Source organism: Amphiprion ocellaris, chromosome 10, assembly GCF_022539595.1.
Source record: "Amphiprion ocellaris isolate individual 3 ecotype Okinawa chromosome 10, ASM2253959v1, whole genome shotgun sequence".
NCBI classification, from domain to species: domain Eukaryota; kingdom Metazoa; phylum Chordata; class Actinopteri; family Pomacentridae; genus Amphiprion; species Amphiprion ocellaris.
The window spans coordinates 2,102,710-2,119,182 of record NC_072775.1 but is presented as its reverse complement, the minus strand read 5'-3'; the positions used below and the strand labels follow the sequence as shown (position 1 = coordinate 2,119,182).

Genomic DNA, 16,473 nt, shown 5'->3' with positions numbered 1-16,473 from the left:
TAGAAATAAACTAAAATGTTGGTAGTAAAATATCTCTAAAATCCAGACTCATAAATATTAATTACAGTGTTGTTTATGAAATAAATAATCAAAGACATCCATCTTCTGTGTTTTATTTAGTGTCCTAATAGATTTTAGCTCTTGTTCTGTTTCCATGGAGGTGCAGCATTTTACATTGCAGTGAAAAATGAGCCCGCTGTGAGTGAAAATATGACAAAAACCAAAACACCCAGAAAGTGGAGTTCAGAGGGTTAAAGGAAGACCCTCGGTCAGTCAACACCTGCATGTTCTTAACCTTTATTTGTGAACAGCCACAAACCAGAGAACAAAACCAGATCTGGAAGACGGTTCTGCTCCTCCGGTGATGAATTAGAGACTTAGAGGTTCTTGTGGTCCACCATAATGTTTATTTGACTTCTCAGTAGAAATAAGCTCGGCTCCGGTCGTGTTGCAGCTTCTTAGCCAGGATCTGTTCTGCTGGGAACTCTCCCGGTCACCTTTACCTCCTCCAGACTCCACAAATCTGACCCGAGTGTTCCACAGAGTTCTCTGTGGCTACAAAAACAAACTGGCGAAGAGGCTTTTTCTGTGTTTTAGTGCACGAAGGGCAGGAATAACATGTGGGAATCCTTACAATGAGCGGTGGTGAACTGACTGTAGCTGCTGTCGTCCTCCTTCAGGCCACACAGGACGTCTGCTGCAGTCCCTCTGCTTCACCAGCATGTCCTTCCTGCTGCTCCACATCATCTATCAGATTACCGTCAACAGCCTGCTGGCTGGGAACTCCATTGCCTCCGACTTCAACTGTGAGTACACGGCAGCGTTTACGGTCTGGGCTCCGAGGAGAAGTCGGGTTTATTGTGTAGAGAGGACTCAGAGCTCCTCACAGATCAAGAATTCAAGCAGAGAAATCTTTAACCCTCCTGTTGTCCTTATTTATGGGCACCAAAAAATATTGCTTCCTTGTCTGAAAAAGAATCCAAAAAATCACTGAAAAAATTCCCCAAATTTCTGAAAATTTGCAAAACCTTCAGGAAGAAAATTCCAATAATTCCTTAAAAATTTCCCTTGAAAGTTTTATTTAAAAAAAAAAATCCCACAAATTTGGCAAGAAAATTTTTGTAAATATTTTCAAAAAATGAGTAAAAATCTTCCAAAAAAATCCTAAAAATATCTGAAATGATTACATATATATCAGTAAAACTTCTAATATTTTCTTTAAGAACATTCACATAAATATCAACCAAAATCCAGCAAAATTCGCTGAATTTTGCTTGAATTTTGTGAATGTTCTTAAGAAACATTTTTAACATTTCTTTTTTTCCACCAAAATATGTTCAAAGATTTCCCAAAAATGTTGAAAATGTGGACATCAGAAGTTTCACTGTGCAAATATTTTTTTTTCTCCACATTTTCAAACTTTAAAACAGGTCAATTTTGACCTGCAGGACGACACGAGGGTTAAAACACTTTCAAGAAGCAACTTGTGTGAGATACAGTGACAGCTTTGCGATGCTTTTGGTTGCATTTTGCTCTAAGGGTCCACTTGTCCACTTAGAAGGAAAGGTCAATGCTAATCAATACTAAATTATTCTGAGTGTTGAGATTTATCCTATGATGAAACATTTCTGTCCTGATGGGATGGTTTATTCTAAAATGACAATGTCAATGACGATCCGTAGGGTATGAGGGGTCACGGAATGGGTTAAAATGCTTTTATTGACACTGCACAAGTACAACGGAATTGGATAGTATTGAATTGCAATCAAATTGGATCATAAAATAAATGATCTGACCTTCATAGTCACCAGATCTCAACTCAACTGAGGAGATTTTTTGGACTATTTCAGTTTCATAGACTGTTGCTTATGTATAACAGACCGATCTCCACAGTTATGTAGAATGGCCTGGCTGCACTTTTTCATTATCGTTCTGCTGTGGCAGAAAAAAATGTTCTAGATTGTTTGCATTTCTTGAAGCCAGTAACACTCATTTTGGGCGATGTTTAGCCCAGGATGCAGTGATGGTGCCCCAACTGATGGCAATGATAGCATAAACTTGTTTAGCATTGACTGCAAACTGAGATCCTTTAGACATTCTGCTCCCTTCCTGGGCTTATACTGATGAGGTGATATTAACGTTATGAAGAAAAACTCACAGGAAGAAAGGAGGGGAAAGAGGTAGTTCATGATTTAATGGTGACAAACTCTTGTCAGTAGCAAGAACTGCTCCTAACTACTACTACTGTTAGCATGTGAATAAAAGTGGGAGTTTTCATGGAAAACGTGAAATTGTCTGGATGACCCCAAACGGTATCGTAGGTTACCGTTTACCAATGCCAAAGGTGGCAGATGTCTGGTGGTGTCTGTGCTGTAAAGATAGCAGAGTAAATAAACCAGAAATTATTCAGATTTTGTCATGTCTGTAGCTTTAAATACTCAATCTATCAATCTATCTATCTATCTATCTATCTATCTATCTATCTATCTATCTGTCTATCTATCTATCTATCTATCTATCTATCTATAGTCTATCTATTTATAGTCTATCTATCGTCTGTCTGTCTGTCTGTCTATCTATAGTCTATCTATAGTCTGTCTATGTATACTCTATCTGTCTATCTATAGTCTGTCTATCTATACTCTATCTGTCTATCTATAGTCTGTCTATCTATACTCTATCGGTCTATCTATAGTCTGTCTATCTATCTAACTGGATAGCTAGCTTTAGCTGCCATAAACAGATATTTAAGGGAAAACAAAATCAAGATGCTGTCAGTTAACGCTTTAAGATGCATTCATTAAAAGTTAGCAGCCTTCCTCACCCTGAGCCCTCATGTACGACCAAATTGGTGAAATCCGTCCTCACGGATGCTGTTCTGTGCTTAAACTCCGACCTCAGCCGTTGATGCAGCATCACAAAATCGTACATCACCAGGAAGGCTGCAGCTTATTTCGTTTCCATCCAAAACACTGAGCGAAGACATGCGCCATTTGCAGCAGTGAGTCAAATGTGCTCTCTAATATGGATTCACAATTTCTAGCAATATCTGCGCTCTTATTGCATTTTGTCACATCATGAAAATTTATGGATCCGACACATTCTTCGAGGTAATTAGCTTCCTCATGCCGTATGGCGACGCAGGAAAAAAAAGGGGGCATATTTGCTGCCAGTAAAGCAAACACTAAGGTACTGACTCAGTGGTAGGAAGGTATTAATAGACGGCCTTGGGCTTCTCATGAAACTCTCTATCAAACTGTAAAATCTGGATGTGTCTAGATGGGACAGACCCTGACCCTGTGTTCTAATGACTTGTTCTTTCTAATGGAGGGAACTCATAGAGCAGAACGAACCTCATCGCCTCACAGAGCTGTTCAGAGAGAGCAGAATAAATATTCTCTTAAGGAAATCTTTATTACTGAACCCTCAGGGGCAGCGGTTTCTGCCAGATCAAACCCTGGAGATCAAGAGTTCCACCTACACCTCCATCTATTGACCTTTAAACAAAATCTACATGCATTAACTGGACTGTAACATAGAAAACAACCAATTTTTGCAACACAACGGCTTTATTTGTCAGCAGCCAGTCAGACAATTGATGATTGGTTGATCCATGAGGTAAAGAAGAAACTGGTAGAAAGCATGCTAAATGTATGACCTATTGGTTCCTGAGATATTAAAAAAAAAAAAAAAAAAACCCACGAGCAACACCAAACAAGATGTAGAGAAACGGCTTTAAATGTCAGCTCCATTCATATTTTAACTAATTAAAGCTGCAAGCAGCGTTGGTCGGGTCCTCGCATTCTTGCTGGTCAGTGAAACCAAGCATGTCCACCAGGTGGCACTGCGACTGAGACTGTATTTCGGCCTATGGCTTTTTTGATTGTGACCGATCAAAACTGTCCACCAGGTGGCACTATCACTGTAAATGTATATCGGCCTAGGTATGTTATCCGGGCCAGAGTCTGATCACACATGTAAAATTTGAGGCAGATTGGAGCATGTACAGGCTAGTTAGAGAGTACTTCCTGTTTCATGGTGACCCATCCACCAGGTGGCGCTTTCTCTGCGACTGTATTTTGGTCTATAGAATTCATCAGGGCCACACACTGATCATATATGTAAAGTTTGAGGTAGATTAGAGCAAGTACAGGCCAGTTACACGGCACTTCCTGTTTCAGGATGAAAGGTCTGAAAATATGGAATGTAAGTCTGAATATATATGATGTTCAGACTTTCATTATATATATATTCAGACTTTCATTCCATATATTCAGAATTATATATATATATATAAAATAAGAAAAATCAAACTGATGTATTTTTGCAGCAGTGTGTTTTACACGGTTAAGATAGTGTTGTTGTTTTTTACATACACTGGAAGCTTCATGAGTTTACCCCACTGTGCAGCTCTGTCTACATACTGTTGTTCTTCCTGAACTTAATGTCGGCCTCCTTTTTATTTTTGGGCTCCGTATCTAACAGGAAGTCAGACATTTTGTCCTCTTGATGTGCCGCCTGTGCTCAGAGAAAATGCCATATCTCAGGTTTCTGTGTCTGATGTTCAGCTCCCCCTTGACACCATTTTCCTTCTGGCAGCCAAATATAAACAAGGAGCCCTCCTTATCCTCCTCCCAGAAAACTCCGTATGATTTCCTGCGTGCATCGCGGCCAAATGTCCCATTAGAGCAGCAAAAGCAGCAGAAATGAGAAGAGCCTTCCCACACCTCCAGCTGTTAGAATGGGTCAGCGGCTGGCCACCAGATGATCCGGCTTCCTTCAGACTCATCCGTCATTCCTGCTGCTGACTGGACACACTGGGAAATGCACTACAAACACATGACAACGCGGGTGGAGTCTGCTACATTTCTGGTGAATTCTCAGAGAAAAAAATCCACCTACTTTCCTGTGATTGTCTAAACTTTTTGGCAGTTATTGTCCGCCCGTCTGCTGGCTAAGTCGGGTAAAACAAAAGGATTTTCAACATTCAGTTTGGCGTCTAGAAACGGCTCATAGCGGCCAAACCGCTCGTTGAAGGAGCAGTCGTCATTACATCCTGCGTTGTTGCTCTTTATCGCCCTTCATATCCGTAGATGTCTTCCTCTCAGGCTGTCCGATAATAGCGGTGATGTGTCGAACAGTGTCTGGAGATAGAAGATAAAGGTGTAAAGAAAATGCTGTGCTGAGGAGGTTAACGACCCAGCGAGTACAGAAACTGTTTTATGATGCTCACATAAAGTCTGAGGACGAGTATTTCTGGTGGAAAACTCTCTTCCAGAAGCATCCACGCTGAGCTCAGCCTGCTTCCTGCAGATCAGACTATGAGGTTCTCCTCTTTAACCTGGAGGTTTAGTTTGAGCCGGGTGAAGCTGCAGATGTGGGGAATCACTGGGTTTCTATTTTTAAAGCTTTAAATAGTGCATTAAGCAATATTTGACCTTTGTGTGTGACGGATTACAGCATCAGTGGACCTCATCTCCTTCTGCAAAAGCTTCTGGCTGCTGGGCTTTACTGTTTGTACATCAGCTGGCCGCAACAATCTTGAAAAACGTGAAATCCTGGAGGGACTGATTAATTAAAATATGGATATTTGGCGCCAGCATGTCGGTACTCATATTGCACAAGGAAGGATGACGATATATTGCTGTATCGATATTTTGTCCCACCCCTATTTACTGGCAGTGATGCTTAAAATTTCTTTTCAATCTTAGTTTTGCTAATTTTTGCTCGGTGTGTTTCGTTTAAGAGCTCTACCTAAAGCGATTTTCAACCTAAAGGAAACAAAAAAGTTCTAAAGCTGACTTCATAAACCATCGCCTTGTTCGTCCACTGCGATCACTATGAAATGAAACCAACGGGGCGTTAGTTGGAGTCGAGTTTCTGCAGGTTTGGTCTTTCAACGCCAAAGAAAGTTTGTCTATTTTCAGCTTTCTAGCCAAAAGTTTTGCTCTCTGCTGCTACAAACTTGTCCTTTCTGAGCTCGTGTGCTTTAAGTGAAGCCCAGGTCCAGAACAAAATAACTTGGTCTGATCTAATCTTATTCTAAAAGTGATTGACATTCATCTACAGCTGATTTTCAAACATTCATTTTGTGGAAATGCACTGAATTTTATGTCCATCTGTTAGGGCTGAACTGACATTAGGACATTATGTTTTTCTAAAGTAAAAAAAGTGCAGCAACTTTTTATTTTGAAAGAATGAATCATTCTAGAAACATTTGAGTTATTTCCAATCAAGTGCATCTGCATAGAAACTGAAAAATCCTAATTAAAAAATCTGTTAAAAAATAACTAAATCAATGGACTTTATTTGAGTGAAAGCCCTCTCATGTGGTGGAACACCGGCGAAGGCATCAGAAATATTTATTTTTTCCTTTGGATGGCGTTCAGATGTGGCTTTGCTTTCGTCATGCAGAACTTTGTTGTGCAGATTGAAACGGTCAAACAGATGACTTGTGTTGCTTTGTGTTGTGGCAACCATTTCAAGACGCTGCCAACACAGTACCTGTTCTTGGACGCCGTCGTTCCTTCTGTAGCCGAAACATTTCCACAAACCTGCTTTTTGCAGCCAAACTTTCCTTTTCAGAGTTTCCCTCCTGGTCTTTGCTCATTTTGCTGGGCACACATAGAGCCAGTATGTCAACAAACTCTGTGTAAAATTGAAAAAGCAAACAAAAAAACTCCCGAACCCTAAAATTGGAGTAAATTATGTCATATCAGACAGACTTCTTTTGCAGAATAGTTCTAAAAAACTAGAAGCAAGTTTTTCTTTTGTATCAGGCTGCAAAAATGTTTTAACGTGACGTATTTACGTTGGTCAAATGACCTTTTATGTCACATCAGACTTCCTCCAGAGATCAGAGGATGCGAGGTTATAAAAATTAGATTTTCACATTCTAGATAAAACCAGAGTAACAGATTTACTGTGCACTGCAAAAACTCAAAATCCTACCAAGTCTGTTTGTCTCACTTTTAGTCAAAATGTCTCATCCCACTTGATTTAAGACAAATTCTCTTAACAAGAGCCATTTCAGCAGATGGAGGGACTTGTTTTAAGACAATGCATCTTAAATATCTTAAGTCAAACAATCTTGAAATGATCTTGTTTTGAGTTGAATTTTACAAGAAAACTCAAAATAAGTTTAACCCTCGTGTCGTCCTGCAGGTCAGAATTGACCCGTTTTAAAATTTGAAATTGTGGAAAAAAAAAAAAAAAAAAATTCACAGTGAAACTTCTGATGTCCACATTTTCAACATTTTTGGGAAGTCTTTGAACATTTTTTGGTGGAAAAAAAGGAATGTTAAAAATGTTTCTTAAGAACATTCACATAAAAATCAACCAAAATCCAGCGAATTTTGCTCCGTATGTAACAGGAAGAGAATATTGGAAGTTTTACTGATATATATGGAATCACTTTAGATTTTTTATTTTTTTATTTTTAGGATTTTTTGGAAGATTTTTACTCATTTTCTGAAAATATTTACAATAATTTTCTTGCCAAATGTGGGGGATTTTTTTTCAAATAAAACTTTTAAGGGAAACTTTTAAGGAATTATTTTTTGGTGCCTGTAAATGAAGACAATAGTAGGGTTAATACATCACAAGTTAGGAGGTTACATGAAAGCAAAAATCTATTTTTGAGTGAAAAACTATATTTTTTTTAGCATGTCGGGCTTATTTTAAGACACCTAAGCTTGACAATCCTGGTAAAATAGAGCTTAAAATAAGTTTTCCCAGCTAATTTTAAGATCTCAATATTCTAAATATCATATCTTATTTCAAGAAATCTTACCAAGACATTTTTCATTTGTTGGCAGATTTTTTCTTCAATGTGAATATTTTCAGTTTTCTTTCCATCTCTGTGATACTAAACTGAATATCCGTTGGTTGTTGTTCATTTGAGAGCTTTTGGGAAACACAGATTTTGACATTTTTCAACATTTTCTGACATTTTATCGACCAGACAATGAGTCAAATATTTGACAAAATAACCTACAGTGAAAATACTTGTTAGATTAAGGCTAAAACAATGGTTGTTTTTGTCGTTCTGTCTTTTATTTTTGTCGTTTTGTGTTTTATTTTTGTCATTTTGTATCTTGTTTTTGTCGTTTTGTCTCACTTATGTTTTGTGTCTTATTGATGTTTTGTCGTTTTGTGTCTCGATTTTGTCATTTTCTGTCTTGCTTTTGTCATTTTGTGTCTTGTTTTTGTTGTTTTCTGTCTTGTTTTTGTCTTAATGTCTTAATGCTTATGTCTTAATGACTAAATCTTGATCTCTGTATTAATAAATATTAATAATCAACAGCAGTCACTGAATGTTTTCTTGCTTTTTGCTTGGAAACCTCCAACACTGCTTTTTGTTCTGAATTTCTGTGATATAAACAGTTTTTAAAGCTTTTAAGATGTTTTTCTTTGTCGAACAGTATCTAAATGTCCTCATATGTTTCCTTCCAGGTTCCTCGTGGGAGAAATCCATCAGACAAATCGGCTTTGAGAGGTAAGAAAACACTTCAGTAAACAAACTCAGAATGATATTACTGCATGTTTTGGCCTCAGTGATCTTAAACATACTGATTCCTTCAAGCGTGTCCAAAAAAAAACATTTTTTTCATCACAGAATCTCTCCTCTAGTTTGGCAGTTCAGTTCTAAAGCCTTGTAATTAGTAGTTGTAGTCAGTTTTTAAAGAAAAAGTGTGAATGTTTTCTGTCCGTCTCTATGACAGTAAACTGAATATTTTTCGGCTGTCGACCTAAAGGACATTTGAGAGCTTCTGGGAAACACAGATTTTGACATTGTTTAACATTTTTTGACAATTTATCGACCAAACAATGAGTCAGTTACTTGACAAAATAACCTGCAGTGAAATTATTTGTTAGTTTGAGCCTAAAACGATGGTTGTTTCTGATGTTTTGGGTGTTGTTTTTGTGGTTTTATGTCTTGGTTTTGCCATTTTGTGTCTTATTTTTGTCATTTTGTGTCTTGTTTTTGTCTGTGTCTCGTTTTCAACATTTTCTGACATTTTATAGACCAAACAACTAGTCAGTTTCCTGACAGAATAACCTACCATTCAGATGTTTCTTCAGGACTCAGCTCAGTAGCTGTGAACAGATAATCCGGCCTCTTTTTATCAGGGTCATGGTGTCTTTTTATTCAGTTTTCCTTCCTGCATTTCTTATCTCCTGCTGCATTTAAAGTCTATGCTAAAAATACCACCCCTCAGCTACATTAAACTCCACTTTTTGCCTTCAGCCACACCCTTACGTCCTGTGAGCAGCTCTGTAAACGCTGCCGACTCGTCCCCGTGTGGATTCTCCATGAGCTCTAAACCCAGTTAGGCCTGACGCTCCGTTGACAGGCCTATTTTTCAAAGCGTTCGTCGCTGCTCCGTCTCCTCGCATCCCTCCACTGTGATCCTATTAGATGTGGTTTCCTGAGTACGGGAATGTCCGAACTCAGCCACGTCCTTTTTCCAGTACTCAACAGCCCTTCAATGGGCAGCAGACAGTAAGTGGACGGAAGTGGAGCCGTAAACATTTTATCCCGCCTGCTTTTACCTGTTTGTGTTCAGGATCCTATGCAGTATATGAAGCACATTTATGTTTTACTGCCTGTTTGGAGGAAGATGCTCCAGTCAGACTTCTAGGAGTCAACAGCAGTTCACTTTCCTCTTTTTTAAATCCTTTATAAACGCTACGGATGTATGATATTGGATTGTTTGCCAATAATCAAAAACAAGACACAAAACAACAAAAACAAGACAAAGTTACTAAAACGAGACGCAAAACGAAAGCAACAAAACGGAAAACGACAGAAACGAAACAGAAAACAACTAAAACAACTAAAACGAGACAGTAAACGACAGAAAAGAGACAGAAAACGACAAGAGCAAGACTCAAATTGACAAAAATGAGACGGAAAACAACAAAAACTAGACAGAAAACAACAAAAACAAGACATAAATTGACAAAAACGAGACAGAAAATGACAAAAAATTTCGGTGGGACGATATTATTGGACACCCCTAGTTATAGTTGACGCAGCAGCTTATAAAATGCTTTTTGAAAATTTTTATTTATTTTAGTTATTTATTTTACAGTGGAGCTCCTTGAGTTTTTAGTTGCAATAATTGCAAATAATAGTTTATTTTTGTGATAAAGTTGACGCATAAAAGTCCAGTGAATGCTGTTTTTATGTTTAGAAATGAGGTAATGTTCATGTTTAAATTTCAAGTAATCTAATTAGGGATGTCCGATATTGGCTTTTTTGCCAATAACCGATATGTTGATATCGTCCAACTCTCAATTTCGGATTCCGATATCAACCGATACCGATATCTGTGGGCTATTTAACTAATTCTAGGTAACATCACATGTCTCCTGTGGTGGAATTAACACATCATGCCTCATTTTATTGTGATGCTCCATTGGATGCATTCTCAGATGCAACAAGGATTTCAGATGGAAACATTGTAAAATAAGAAAACTACTTCAACTGAACTTATGGAAAAAAATGACATATTTCTGACATTTTTTTATTTTTTTTATTTTTAATAATCTCAAACAACAGTTCACACTCTCCCTCCCTATGTGAGTTGGTAAATCCAGGCATTATTTTATCGGTTTTCATGCTGGGCAAAAAAAAACGATTACGATATTGACCGATATTACATTTTGATGCCGATATCAGGCCGATAATATCAGTGGGTCGATATTATTGGACATCCCTAATAAACTAAATGTTTCTACAGTGTTGAACATATTTTATAGCCTCTGTATTTTGTGTTTTTGTCCCTAAATGATGAATAACTGGAGTCGGGTCTGAGCTCTGTTAGCGTCGTTCTAATTCCCTCTCATGATAATCAGAGGAAAGTGGGAGTCATTATCTGGACAGTTTCCATCTTTTCCCTCCACGTGAGGATGGACGAAGCTTCACAGCATGGAAACAGACGTCCTTGATGAGATAAAACTCTCCAGCTATTTATCTGTGTTTTCCACAGCGATGATCAGCACTCTGTTTTCAACTTGTTAACTTTTATCAGCTTTAGATCCACTCAGGGCCAGAGCAGGACGGCTTCTATTTGGTTCTTTTACAACCGTCCAAATGTTCGTCAGCTCTTTTCTCCGCTGCAGGAATCGCCGGTTCTTTCTGCAAACGGTTTAATCAGGCTTGGAGTTCAGCGTGAAACGGAAAGAAAACACTCTGGTTTCTGTCATTTTCTGTCTTGTTTTTGTCATTTTCTGTCTTGTTTTTGTCATTTTCTGTCTTGTTTTTGTGGTTTTCCGTCTCATTTCTGTCATTTTGTGTCTCGTTTTTGTTGTTTTGTGTGGTTTTTTTTGTATTTTATGTCTTGTTTCTGTCATTTTGTGTCATTCAGTCAGCTCTTTTCTCCGCTGCAGGAATCGTTCTGCAAACGGTTTAATTAGGCTTGGAGCTCAGCGTGAAACGTAAAGAAAACACTCTGGTTTTTGTCGTTTTCCGTCTCATTGTTGTCATTTTGTGTCTTGTTTCTATCATTTTGTGTCTCGTTTTTGTTGTTTTGTGTCTTGTTTTTGTCATTTTCTGCCTCTTTTTTATCGTTTTCTGTTTTGCTTTTGTGGTTTTCTGTCTTGTTTCTGTCATTTTCTGTCTTGTTTTTGTTGTTTTGTGTGGGTTTTTTGTCATTTTGTGTCTTGTTTCTATCATTTTGTGTCTCGTTTTTGTCATTTTGTGTCTTGTTTTTGTCATTTTATGTGTTGTTTTTGTCATTTTGTGTATTGTTTGTCATTTTATGTCTTGCATTTGTGATTTTCTGTCTCGTTTCTGTCGTTTTGTGTCTCGTTTTTGTTGTTTTGTGTGTTTTTTTGGTCATTTTGTCTATTGTTTCTGTCATTTTATGTCTTGTTTTTGTGGTTCTGTCTCTCGTTTCTGTCATTTTGTGTCTCGTTTTTGTTGTTTTGTGTGTGTTTTTTTTGTATTTTATGTCTTGTTTCTGTCATTTTGTGTCATTCAGTCAGCTCTTTTTTCCGCTGCAGGAATCTTCGGTTCGTTCTGCGTACTGCAAACGGTTTAATTAGGCTTGGAGCTCAGCATGAAACGTAAAGAAAACACTCCAAAAACAGGATGCAGCTGTAAAACTGAAATAGAAATAGGTTGGAATGATAAAAGAGAGTTTTAAAGGTTCTCGAAAACCTGTTTGCCATTTCAAGGACAGTTTTATTTGCTTTAATTGTACATGCAATCATGACACCTTATAAAACGTGTCCTCGAGCTGCATAAATACATAACAGTGGATTATTTGAAGCCTGAGACGACTGGAGCCGTCATGGCAACTGTCCACTGCCACCGTTCAGCTTCCTGCGTGAGCAAACCTGTTGCTATTTAGTCAGAGGTGAGAGGAAAAGGTTTGTTTGTACACGGAGATGTAACTACAAGACTCGGAGCGACGTCACGTTTTGTTAGACTGACGAAAAAGACGAGAACTGGTGGTTTAGTGTGATGAGAATCCAGATGAAAGAGGCAAACAAAGGAGGTGCAGCTACCTTATTATGAGAAAACATGCAGTTTTCAAGGGAGTCAACATGTTTTTAGCAGTTTTCACACACTCTCTCATGGGCTTTTCCGTTTGAATGGAATTCCACTCAGTTGTTAACGGCCATGCATTTAAAGCCTGATTTCATTAAAGAGGGTGGGACTCCTTATAAAAGCCGAAGCGTTGAACACAACACGTAGTAAAAGAGCAGCGGAAAAACATCCAGATTCCCATGCATTCATGTGAGCAAGTAGGAGATAAGACTGCTGCAGGAATATCTGTTCTCAGGAGAGCTGTGTGCATGATGGAAAGCCCTTCACTGCAAAAACTCCAAATCTTACCAAGTCTATTTGTCTTATTTTTAGTCAAAATGTCTCATCCCACTTGATTTGAGATAAATTCACTTAACAAGAGACATTTCAGCAGATGGAGGGACTTGTTTTAAGACAATGCATCTTAAATATCTTGTTCAGTCAAACAATCTTGAAATGATCTTGTTTTGAGTTGAATTTTACCAGATACAAGGTTCATTTTACTTTTCATACATTTTTCCAGCTGAGGTGTTGTTTGTAGAAGTTACACAATCTGGATTTAACAAATAAACTTCACTTGATTCAAGTAAATGCGTTTTATTGGAAAATCACCAATTAGTTCATATCATCAAGTTTGCTAATGTGTTGCTGCAAATTCAAAAATAAATAGTTGACTTCAGTACTAGACTTGTCTACATGGTGTAGAGTTATTTATAAATGAGGGAGGAAGAACCACGGTCATATTTACAACTAATGTATTTTCAACCAACTGTATGCAGATGGATGTTTTAAAATGCTGAAATCACACTTTTTAATCTGGTTTCAAAGACAAGCTGGTCTTAAATCTAGAGTCATGTCACTGTTATACAACCTAAAATAAGTAAAATACATCTTAAACTTTGTACTCAGCATGAATGTTTAAAAAGCAAATGTCTACTTTTGAGTTAAAAACAGCTGCTTTACCCTAAAACACAACACCTCCAAATGCTGTCAACACAAGACTAAATATTAGGATTTCTAGCTAACTGTAAGAAGACACATCTCAAAATGTTTCACTTAATCTTTGTAATCTTATTTCAAGTACCAGATGGTCTTAAATCTAGAGCAGTGCTGCTATAATACAACTCAACTTAAGTTTAATGCATCTCAAATTAGGATTTTACTTGAAAGCAAAAATCTATTTTTGAGTGAAAAACTGCTATTTTTGAGCATGTCTGGCTTATTTTAAGACACCTAAACTTAACAATCCTGGTAAAATATAACTTAAAATAAGTTTTCCCAGCTAATTTTAAGATCTCAATATTCTAAATATCATATCTTATTTCAAGAAATCTTACCAAGACATTTTTCACTTGTTCTACTGGCAGATTTTTTTCACTTATTTCAAGGTAAAAGTTCCTTGAAATAAGTTTATTTTCTTGTATTGAGAGGGGCATTTTTTCCAGTATATGCAAGGATTTTGGCCGTTTTTGGGGACGTGTGACAGAAGATCCCATCCAGATTCAAATTTAGGACAGCACATTCATTTGTGGGCCAAATTTGATTTAAACAAGTCACCACAAGTCCTTGGATGTCTGTGAAAAACTGTTTTGCATTAGAACTGATTTTCTGTGGACGTTTCAGTGTTGTCCCCCGTCCCAGTTTCCATCATTTGGTCGTGATCCCAGACTGCAAGATTGCTCCAAATTAGAGTATTTTGGAGGTATTATGATTCAGTGTCTGCTTTCCGTCATCGCCTGTCTTCTGTTTTCTGTTTGTCCCCAGCGTGATTGGGGCAGATGCAGGAAACGGCATCCGAGTGTTCATCCCTGACATCGGCATGTTCGTGGCGGGTTTGGCCATCTGGCTGCTGTGTCGCGGTCTGGTCCAGAAGAGGCCGCCGGAGGAGATGGCTCAGTACAACGCCGACTTCGAAGCAGAGGAGCAGGTGGGTTTGAGTTACGTCTATCGTGAATATCCCTGTTGCTTAAAAAAAGACAGAAACCGACAAAAACAAGACATAAAACGACAAAGACAAGACACAAATGACAAAAACAAGACATAAAATGACAAAAACAAGATGTAAAATGACAAAAATGAGACCCAAAACGACAAAAACAAGACATAAAACGACAAAGACAAGACACAAATGACAAAAACAAGACATAAAATGACAAAAACAAGATGTAAAACAACAAAAATGAGACACAAAGTGATGAAAACAAGACAAAATGACAAAAACAAGACAAAACAACAAAAACAAGACACAAAAGGACAAAAACGAGAGACAAAAGGACAAAAACAAGACACAATGCGAGAAAAAAAACGACACATAAGGACAAAAACAAGACAAAAGGACAAAAATAGAAAAAAACAAGACAAAACAACAAAAACAAGACACAAAAGGACAAAAACGAGAGACAAAAGGACAAAAACAAGACAGAAAACAACAAAAAGAAGACACAAAAACGGCACAAAATGACAAAAACGAGACAAAATAACAAAAATTGTGGTCCGTGTCTGAGGAGGACGAGGAGAAACGGAGCCTGGACGACAACATCCTGCTGGAGGAGGACTACGAAGCCGAGGACGAGGACGACGAGGAGCTGTATGACGAGGAGGAGGAGGAGGAGGAGGAAGAGGAGGAGGCGAAGGAGAGCGCCAAGATGAAGGTTCTACGGATGGTGGCGGAAGTGGCCTCCAAAGTGAAGGAGATCATCGGGAACCTGATCACCACGGCGGGGAAGGTGGTGGTCACCATCCTGTTGGGCATGACAGGTGAGTTTCAGGGTTCTCTCTCAGTTTGGGTCATTTAGAGGATGTTTTTTTGACCTTCTGTTAGACAACACAATGTTTTAAACTCTGAAGCACAGTCACTAAAATTCAGTCGTTTTTGCTTCAAACTTTTACTCTCCTGTCGTTAAGCAAAGAACTGCTGATGTTTTCAGCTCTTCTCTGCTCTCAGTTTATTCTGTAAACTTTAGAGATGTCTGATATTGTCTTTTCTGCCGATAACCGATATGCCGATGTTGCCCAACTCTCAATTTCCGATTCCGATATCAACCGATAATTGTGGGCTATTTAACAAATTCTAGGTAACATCACATATCTCCTGTGGTGGAATTAACACATCATGCCTCATTTTATTGTGATGCTCCATTGGATGCATTCTCAGATGCAACAAGGCTTTCAGAAGGAAACATTGTCTGAGCAAAATAAGAAAACTACTTCAACTGAACTTATGGAAAAAATGACATATTTATGGCATTTTTTTAATCATATCAAACACCAATTCACACTCTCCCTCCCTCTATGAGTCTATTACATGAATCCAGGCATTATTTTATCGGTTTTCATGATAGGGGAAAAAAAAACGAGAACGATATTGACCGATATTACATTTTTATGCCGATATCAGGCCGATAATATCGGACATCCATACTAAACTTGTCTGAGTGCCTTCCATTGAGCCCAGCGAGGGTCACAGCGTCTCCTTTGTAAATAATAATTTTTCTTTGTTATGTTTTTTTCCTTTAAATCTATATTTCTCTTCTGTGTTGTCGTTGCTTGGTAGTTTGCGGAAAGCAGAGAAATCTTCCATTGAAATATCGGCGTTAGTGCCAGAAAAAGGATCTTTGAGAGACAGAAAATGAAAGATAGTCCTGTTGTCTCCACAGTTTTTATTTACTGCGAGTCTATGAGGTTTAACTAAAGCCAGTAGTGTTTACACAGAAAGGATTTCATTATTTAGCACAATATTTGCACAGCTGTGGAATTAGAATAATAAAATCACTGGCAGCTTTAAGGCAGTTTTTTTTTTCCAAATCTTTCTCTGTCAGCCAAAAATAATTTCAATAACACCTTCCTTGAAGCTCAGTGCAGTTCAAAATGACAAAGCTAGGTTAAAAAGAACAGAAAAGATTTAACAGACACAACATGAAAATTTAATTAGT

The 16,473-nt window shown here is 37.9% G+C and overlaps 1 protein-coding gene across 15 annotated transcripts in view; it reads left to right on the top strand.

Moving 5' to 3' along the window:
- LOC111570823 (piezo-type mechanosensitive ion channel component 2) overlaps positions 1-16,473 on the top strand; it is a 117,888-nt gene that overhangs the window by 15,653 nt on the left and 85,762 nt on the right. For 13 of the 15 annotated variants that reach the window (XM_055014825.1, XM_055014835.1, XM_055014827.1 and 10 more), the window contains exons 3-6: positions 681-806; positions 8,455-8,497; positions 14,306-14,468; positions 15,046-15,298. In XM_055014825.1, the coding sequence (XP_054870800.1) occupies positions 681-806; positions 8,455-8,497; positions 14,306-14,468; positions 15,046-15,298 (585 nt within the window). Of the gene's footprint in view, positions 1-680; positions 807-4,723; positions 4,873-8,454; positions 8,498-14,305; positions 14,469-15,045; positions 15,299-16,473 lie in introns of those variants that run through there. The other 2 variants (XM_055014823.1, XM_055014833.1) reach the window with 2 other exon arrangements.